The following is an 8,914-nucleotide window of genomic DNA, read 5'->3' as shown; positions in this document are numbered from 1 at the left end:
AATGAAAAATAATTCCTATAGGCTAACCATTTTATGTCATTCTTGGGTCATATGTCTTGATGATACGATACATTTTGAACCCGGACGAGGTGAAGCTAATCTTAGTTCATCCATCCTCCTCATCATCACCATCATCAGGATCATCATCATGAACCCTTATTGAAGCCTCGAAAATCATTGGGCTTTCCACTCACTTACAATACTGGGAAGTCACAGCTATGAGGAAAAGTTCATTTAGGTAAAACACTTCCTTCCACGGCCTAAAGGGGGCGATATATCTCTTCAGTTGAAAGGACACTATCATGGGGTATCTGCAGGGAGCAGAGTAGCAAACAAGCTGCAAACTGTAATATACAGGTATCACATTTATAAAGTCTTCTTATTCTGTTTGCCACAGTTTACATGAAAGCATTGTGGAAACATATAGTAGCCCACCTGTTTGGTTCTGGCAGATTGTAATAAATATGAATGTAAACATGGCTGGATTAACACTAAAGGCAACAAGAGAAAAATGCTCCTGTACAAAGGACTAGTGATGAAATGGACCAAGTTTTTTTTGTACCAGTTTATCTACTAATACAAAAACTTTGAGTATATTCCAATACAGCACACCAATTATACACTTGTTCTCTCTTTCCCCATAATTCAAACATTGTGCACATCATTTTTATGTAAGCTAGCTTGAGGCCAAGCAATGTTTTAACAAAATAAATAATAAATAGTGAGCAGCTCACCATTGAATGGAGGAAACAGTGATGAAAGGACATAGAAGCTATGTCATGTACACAGATGCCACTCTGTGACAGGCATGTACTGAACACTAAAAAGAAAGCCCAGGACATAACAAGTGACTCTTCTCACCCACTGCACTCCCAGTTCAAAGTGCTTCCATCAGGTCGATGATTCAGAGCCACAAAAAATGTTCAGAAAAAATAATTTGTACCAAATGCAATAACATTATTAAATTCAAAAAGGAAAAAACGACCCCCTCAACTCTAACTGCACATTGTTTTATGAAATGACTGTTTTTAAACCTATAACTTTATGAAATGTCTTAAAACTCTGGCTTATTATTATACTAAATTATTATTTTAAATTCAAGAACCATGCTGACTGTGATGTTGTCGAGGACTACAGGCGCTCTCCTGGTTTCCTGCTGTGCTTGAATGTTGTCTTGTTTGTCACATAGGTTTGTCATCATGTTTTTTCTGTCTTGTTCTTGTGAAGCCAAAGACAATTTTCCACTTTGTGGACAAATAAAGTTCTATTCTATTCTATTCTATCTTTAAGGCCCATAGTGTTATAATATCAATATTGGTGCTAATTTACAAACAAATATCCCCAGTAATTGGGCTCCTTAAATAACTGGATTATGTTATTCTTTAGTAGTTAGCACCACCATGTGGTTATCTCATGTAGCAGAATAAACTCACCAATAAAATCATATTGTTGTTTTCATAGAATAAATATAGAAAAATCTTCCCACATCTTAGATAGATGTCCCACTTCTCTGACAGGAATGTGAGCCAGGCTGGAGCCTCTTACTGAAAGCTGATTGTTGTTATGGAGCCACATGATTGAAACGCATGGTGACAATTTCAAGATTTTACACCCCTTATCTGCAGACTCTGAGACTCACAGCCAGTCAGAAGAAAACTTTAAACGTCGACCTTATTACCACTTAAGGTCCTTCGTTAGAGCAGATATGGAAAGGTACAACCAACACTTTAAAAAATATCTAGATTTCTTGATCAATTTTTAAACTGTGGGAAAAATTCTTTCAGACAAAATGCTACATGGATCCTGGTTCTCCTGTCCCTGGTCGTCTTGGGTGTGGCAGTGACCACCGACCCTTTGACAGATTTGGGTAGGTCATCAATCATATTGTGTTTATTCTATTCATGCAGCTGTCACAACTTCATGGATGTCTTTTATTCTGAGCAGAAAATATCGCTGGGAAGCTGGTTTTCTATCAGATGGAAGGAAACGCCACCTATGTGAGGGACACAGGAGAGCTGGCTTCAGATGTTCCCACTGAGACCATGTTTGAACTCTTCGATCCACAGATGAATTTCAGCACGGCAAAGTTCACCTATACCTGGGACCTAGGGAACGGGTATGAGGACTTTTAATATTTCAAAAAATAAATGGAATTTTTAGGCAGCTTTCTATATAAAATATCTATGTCTGCGTCTGTGATATAGAGAGGTGATCAAAGGAACTGAGCCGGTGGTGCGATATAATTACCCTGAGTCTGGAAACTACACACTGCGGCTGAAAGTGGGAGCAAATTTAACCAAATCTGCACCTCAAATCACTGACGTTTACTCCATGGATGTACAAGTACTTGGTTTGTAGTTTAATATTTTCCATAGGAAACTATTTGCTGTAAGATGAGTCAAGATGTTTCAATGCTTCCAATTGTTTTAATTCAAAAGTTCCATTATGTATATCTGCAAAACAAATTAATCAGAATAAATATATAGAAGAATGGGGTGAGTCACTATTATAGTTTTTTTTTTTGGATATTAAAGACACAAAATCCCTAAAAGCTCATGTACTAATTCTAATGCATTTCAATGTCTGTCAGAAGTTGTTAAGCACCATATTCAATGTCAAAAATCAAAGAAAATAGAATGTAAGTTGTTGTATTATGTTTCTTTATCAGGCTAGAAAGTGTTTAAATGAGTAATTATTGAAATTATTTTTTAGATGCCATTAGAAACATCGAGCTGAAGGGCCCTCCTGATTACGAGGTGTCTCAGAACACCAGCTTGGCAGTTCATGTGGATGGAAGGTAGGATATATATATTTAATTTTTTCTACTTTTTGCTAATTCCATTTAAAGCAAGTTATTTTGACTGAAGAAAAGCAGAGATGCATATTAAAACTTGACGTGTTTGAAGAATCAAAGTTAAAAATATTTGCATGTGGAGCCCCCCCCCCCCCCCCCCCTGGTCTCAACTGAGTCTAGGACGGCTCTACATGTTCAACTTAAGAATTAATTTAGTTTTGGAGTGAAACACACAATAAATATAATGTTACACAGTGACAGCTGTGAAAAGTTAAATGCAAAACACAATAAAAATTAAACCTCCCCTGAAATCCAATTAAATTGGACTTGTGTGGTGTTTTTCCCATTAACCTGAATTGAAAAGTTTGATTTTATGACCTTTGTTTAGCAACCCAAACATAATCATCCTTGTACAAATGATTGCATGAATATGAATGTGTATTTGTGTGTATCTAGTCCTCCCATGTGGGTGTGCTGGCGTTTCCTGCCTAACTGTGACCCTAACATGTCGGGTGGCTGCACACTGACCATGCTGTATGAAAACACTTTGAGACTAAACCACACCTTCACCTCGGCCGGTGTCCACTGTCTGGACATCAGTGTCCGCAATGACATCAGCAAGCTGCAGACCTCCTTCAGCATCTACGTCAAGAGAAGCTGTGAGGATACACGCACACACACACACACACACACACACACACACACACACACACACACACACACACACACACACACAAACACCCACACACACACACACACACACACACACACACACACACACACACACACACACACACACACACACACACACACACAAACACACACACACACACACTACCGAGCCCCTGAAGTCCTGGAAAGTTTCAAGAAAAATCTTGTACGCACAAAATAATTTGGAGGTTTGCCAAGATATTGTGTTGTGCACATAAGTTAGATGAGGGGAAAAAGATAATTATCTTGTGCGCACAAGTTGTTATCTTTTCCGTTATTGTCAAACTTCTCTTCAGCGCACAAGATATTAACTTGTGAGCATGACATTTTTAAAAAAAATTTTACTTGTTGTTTATTAAGGGGCTCCATACAAATCTCAGTTTGCTAAAATAAATATATTATGACTTGATTGGTTTTACTTAATGTTCTATTTCCTTATCTTTTTTAAATATGTGGAATTTAGTTAAATTGATTCTGTTTGTATTTATTTAATTAAATTCCTCTATGTCCTTTTATCAATTGAGCTGCTAATTTGTAAATTGGGCTATATATTTGATGACAAAATCTTCAATATCTATTTTTTATCATCCAAGGAACCAATCTCTATTAATATTATAAATATAAAATGTGAAAAAAATAATGTTTTTTGTCCAGCGAATGAATGAAAATAAAAATTAGTCTTCATCAGGAAATGATGGAAATTAGCTAGTTAGCTAAATCTGGTACAAAGCATCTCTTCTCTTCTGAGACTAATGTTTTTTTGTGTATACTGTCCCTGATTCAAATAAACTAATAAACTAAATTATGACTCATCAGTTTGCTATAGTGTACGCATGCCAATAATGATCTACTTTTGTAGTTTTCTTTCCTCAAAAGATTCTATCCCTGGGTGGAAAGGCGTCTCTGGGTCATGAGGTGTTTCAGATCTAAATCTTAACATTTTCCTTTAAGCTGCATTAGTTCCACAGACAGAGAGGAGGCGGCGAAAATGAGAGAATCAAGGCTCAGCACATGACTGCTGTGTTGAATCAGTTTGATACTGTAATGTTCAAACTGAAGGTAAACTGCTTTTAGTGTCAGCTGGTTTGCATTTATTTCCCCTGAAAGTTTGGAAGTTTGGAAATTTGATCTTTGCGTTGTAGACTTTGTCCTCTGCTGCTTAATTTTTCCACATCTTTCAAGTTTCAAAAACAAAAAAGGCCTATAAATGCTTCTCCATTTCTTCGCTCCTAGCATGAACAAAGAAATCAACTTACTGAATAATTCTAATTGAAGTACTTTAGTAAATGAACAGAACTTCTAAATACAGCATGTTAAAAAAAAAAATTTCTCTGTATTTCTTGCAGATAGCACCCATCTGTTCTTCATCCTGGCATGTGCTGCCATACTTGTTGCAACGTTTTCCTTCATCACTGTCATCGTCTGTCGCCCTCGTCATCAAAACAAATCACAGGTACAGATATTTTATTTCTAACTCCAATATCTTATTTTTAATCCAGTGTAAATCCTTATTAGACAGGTTTTAATAGGGTGAGAAGACGTGACAGCTAAGATCTGATTGGAGCACATGAACCTGAATTAAATATCACATTTAATTTAATTTTCATGTCCTCTTATACGAAGCATCAAACTTGGACAATGTGTACACCTACAGAAATAAAAAGGGCAAAGAGATCAAACAGCTGCTTTAACATTAAAAAAAGTGGAGGAAAACGTAAGACCAAAAAACATTGTATAAATAATCCAGGTCCAAGCACTCAGGATGGTTGGAAATATATAAAAGGCCTTTAATTCATTGGGCTACAAACATTAAAATACATCAACGCATATCTTCTTCAGAAGGCACAAGCCGATACGTGTTGGTGTTTATGTTTGTAGCCAAATGAATTAAAGGCCTTTTATATTTTTCCAACCATCCTGAGTGCTTGGACCTGGATTATTTATACAATGTTTTTTGGTCTTTTTTCCTCCACTTTTTTAAGTTTTCCCTTCCATGAGCACCGGCATTTGAGGGATATCAGAAGCACTCCTGTTGTCTCTCTTTTTCAGAAGCTTTAACATGTTTGATAGTTAATTATCTGGGTGGCTATGTGTCCGCGGTAGAGTGGATTGCCCTCCTATTGGAAGCTTAGCAATTTGATCCCCAGCCCCTCTGGTCTACATATTAAAGTATCCTTGGACAAGAAACAGAACCCCAAATGGCTCTGAAAGACACAGTCTGCATTGTATGAATATGTGTATGAGTTATAGGTTGTACAGTATCCTTGGATGGCAGTACATTAGTGATTGTGTGTGAAAGGGAGAATGTTTTTTTTAATGTTTTGGAGAAGTTTTGAAGCACCTTGAGTGGTCAGAAGTATAGACAGCCACTATATAAGTGAAGTCCATTTATCGTTTAACTCATGTTGTTTGTTGTTAGCACAAACGATGTATTTGCTAACTCGCCTTTAGAGCCAGTTATCACACTTTAATACAGTTTGTGACCACAAGGAGGCAGTCTGTGACTAGAATGAAATCATTCTTGTGCATCTGGAGTGAGTGAGTGAGTGAGTGAGTGAGTGAGTGAGTAGAGTGTATCTCTACATTACAATAATATGGGTTAGTATGTTTAACTATTCTGATTTAAAAGTCTGGGTCTGTGTTTCATTTTTGCAGATTGCTGTCTCCAGTAATGCCTTATTCCTGAAAAACCAAGAATCCGAGGGTCAAAGCACGATTCTTTTTAAATTCTCCAATGAGAAAAATGAAGAAAAGGAGCCTCTCCTGATGCAGTATGGGACTCAATACTCCTCTTAAGAGTCAGTCTTCCAGCATGCTGTGGCTGCATGTTAATCATGTAGGTATTTTGCAAAGGAAAATACAAAATTATAGTGATAAAATTCTCATCTCACATTCAGACACATTATAAATAAATGTAGACACAAATGGATGATTTGTGCACAACACATAGCCTCAAATGTAATTTGAAATGTAAGTACTCCAGCAGAGTTGGATATGTTCTGGTCTAAGCTCTAATTGTGTCACTAATGTTCAGTGAGCTGAAACGAGAAACACCTTGTGATTTTCTAGAAACTAGATGATGGCAATCAATAAATGCGTGAAAGAGGAAAGTCTGACATTCAAATGTTCTCATAATAAATGAAGCACAGCTCATGTTTAAACAATGACTGTCTATTAAACAAGCTGTGAATTGATGTGGTCACAATCATTAATTTAATGTTTTTATATTGATGTTGAAATGTGAGCCTTTGCTTCAAAGCTCAGAAGATGATTAGATGTGTTTCTTTTTTATTTTGTTGTCAGTTCTGATGATAAATTCATATTTGTTGTAGATGCCTGTTCAAACATTCCTTTATTTTAAAATGAACATATATGTAGTGGAGGTGTAACTCAAAATATAAAGTTATTGAACGATAGTTAGAGATTGAAAGATAACAAATACTATCATATCTAGCTGTCTGATCAAGTCACTACTAAGGGTTAACTTTCTGTTGTTGTCTTTGAGTGAGTTTGATGAGTTTGTAAGTGAGCCAATCGGTGAACTCTATGAGTCCGTGAGCCGGCCAATCCAAGTACCAACGCCTTATTTGCTGCATATTTTCCTACAAAAATGAAATCATAGGATGGGTTTAATATGTAGCCAAACCCCCTTGTATTCATATGTCATGTGTCATAATTTCTACATACCTCACTGAAATCACAGTGAGGTATGTAGTTCATGTAATTCATGATAGCAAAGATAATACCTATATCTCTTAAGATACTCTTCAGAATATAGAAGACCACCAGTCACCATGGCTCAAAACATCAGCATATAGCTCTTTATAGATGCTCATACTGATTTATATATTTTCATATGAAACTCATGCATGTCTCAGTATTTTGCTGTCTTTATTTTTTTTATTGTATTTTGTCGTAGCTGTCCTGACCTTGTCTGTTTGTTTTTTGTCATGTATGTATGTATTTTTTGTCATATGTCCCCAGTTTGTCACGCTATTGCACCTAATAATAAAAAAGGACCTTTTTATTCCAATTGAACTACTGTAGCTTTTTCTTTTTGAAAATTCAGCATATATCCACAAAACACAGGACCCTGCTTCAGATGGAAATGTTTCCCCGTAGTGAGTTAATATTGTGACACTGTCATAGACATGCAATGGACTTTTTTTACATTTCAGAATGATGGTTGTTGTCTTACATTATGACTTGTGACATTTTGATGTAAATCTGACTTTCTATCTCAATTACTTTTTTTATCACACTATTTTGACTTTAGCCTTTCTCATTTGGCCAACGTGACTTTTTATCTCGTAATTTGAACTTTCTTTAGGCCGACCATGTTATGTTTTCCCATTGTCTATTTCCTATTGTGTCTTAGTTCCAATCTACTGCTTACATGCACTTTCCTAATATCATGTTCCAAACATAAAGCTGGATCCTCTCCTTAAACCACATGATATTTAGACATGTATCCTTTATTTGCCATGTAAACATGTAATTGATCATTTTCTCCATTATTTTGCACATTTTAATGCAATTGGTCTGGAATGTCCTGGACTTGTACAATCTTTTTCTTGTAAATTAGAGCTATGACAGGGGATATTTGTTACATAAGTTTATTTGTTTTGAACACAAAGAACATCTTTGTGTGTGTTGGAAAGAAACCAGGATTAAAACACGAATAATCATTTATTTGACTTTGTTGTTGAAAAGAGTTCCTGAAGATGGAATAGACCTTTTTTTTTTGCAGCAAATATTCTCAACGTGTCATTAAAAACACTGTGTTTCACTGCATTGGATCCAAAGATGGATTTAAGGATGTTATAAACGACCTGTGTCTTTAAGTGTGTTATATGCTACATGAAAAGTTCTCAGGTCTCAGTTTGATTTGAAACGGTTTGTGAAACATTATCCTGGAGAAATGTCAACTTTCATCAAGTCGAAGTTAATTTGTATAACACCCTGGTAATTAAAGTGCAGGGATTTCTCATTATATGGAGAACATTTTTACAATAGCTCAAATGAATTGTCATTATTCAAAATGTTGTATTGAAGGAGCAGTGCTGAAAGACAAAATAAATGTCTGGTGTGACGAGCTCTCCACACCGTGCTGCTTGTTTGTTCTCTGTTACAGGTTCAGGTCAAGGCGGGGTCGTAATCAGGGGATGAGCTGCACCTTGGCCCGGTGTAGTCCTCATCCATATAATCCTCTTCTCAGGACAGACGCTCTCTCTCTCACCTTGTTCTCACATTTGATCATTGTAAATAAACGTGGTGTTATTTTGGTAGAGCTCGTCTTCGACTCCTGTTGTTGTTGCAGCCTCAGAGCCGGGTTGTAACAATGGAAAGAGTTTCTTCTTTCTTCCATGTTTTGATATCGTTTGACACAATACAGACACAATTACTCTC

The 8,914-nt window shown here is 36.3% G+C and overlaps 1 protein-coding gene across 1 annotated transcript; it reads left to right on the top strand.

Annotated features, from left to right (window-relative positions):
- The first annotated feature begins 1,628 nt into the window (after window positions 1-1,628).
- On the top strand, window positions 1,629-6,613 carry tmem130 (transmembrane protein 130). The gene is made up of 8 exons (XM_061028108.1): window positions 1,629-1,713; window positions 1,785-1,867; window positions 1,945-2,116; window positions 2,205-2,350; window positions 2,713-2,797; window positions 3,251-3,453; window positions 4,852-4,958; window positions 6,161-6,613. The coding sequence occupies exons 1-8, from the start codon at window positions 1,706-1,708 to the stop codon at window positions 6,299-6,301; spliced, it is 945 nt and encodes a 314-aa protein (XP_060884091.1). The 5' UTR covers window positions 1,629-1,705; the 3' UTR covers window positions 6,302-6,613.
- The last annotated feature ends 2,301 nt before the right edge of the window (window positions 6,614-8,914 follow it).

This window comes from Labrus mixtus, chromosome 21 (assembly GCF_963584025.1).
Source record: "Labrus mixtus chromosome 21, fLabMix1.1, whole genome shotgun sequence".
Lineage (NCBI taxonomy): Eukaryota > Metazoa > Chordata > Actinopteri > Labriformes > Labridae > Labrus > Labrus mixtus.
Note: the sequence above shows the minus strand (reverse complement) of the source record. Positions and strands in the feature narration are given on the sequence as shown.

What these genes read in the sequence shown, in the direction of transcription:
- tmem130 (XM_061028108.1), top strand. An exon ending in CGACCCTTTGACAGATTTGG is followed by an intron (nt 1,868 to 1,944) that starts GTAGGTCATCAA and finishes TATTCTGAGCAG; the next exon opens with AAAATATCGCTGGGAAGCTG. An exon ending in CATCTACGTCAAGAGAAGCT is followed by an intron (nt 3,454 to 4,851) that starts GTGAGGATACAC and finishes TATTTCTTGCAG; the next exon opens with ATAGCACCCATCTGTTCTTC.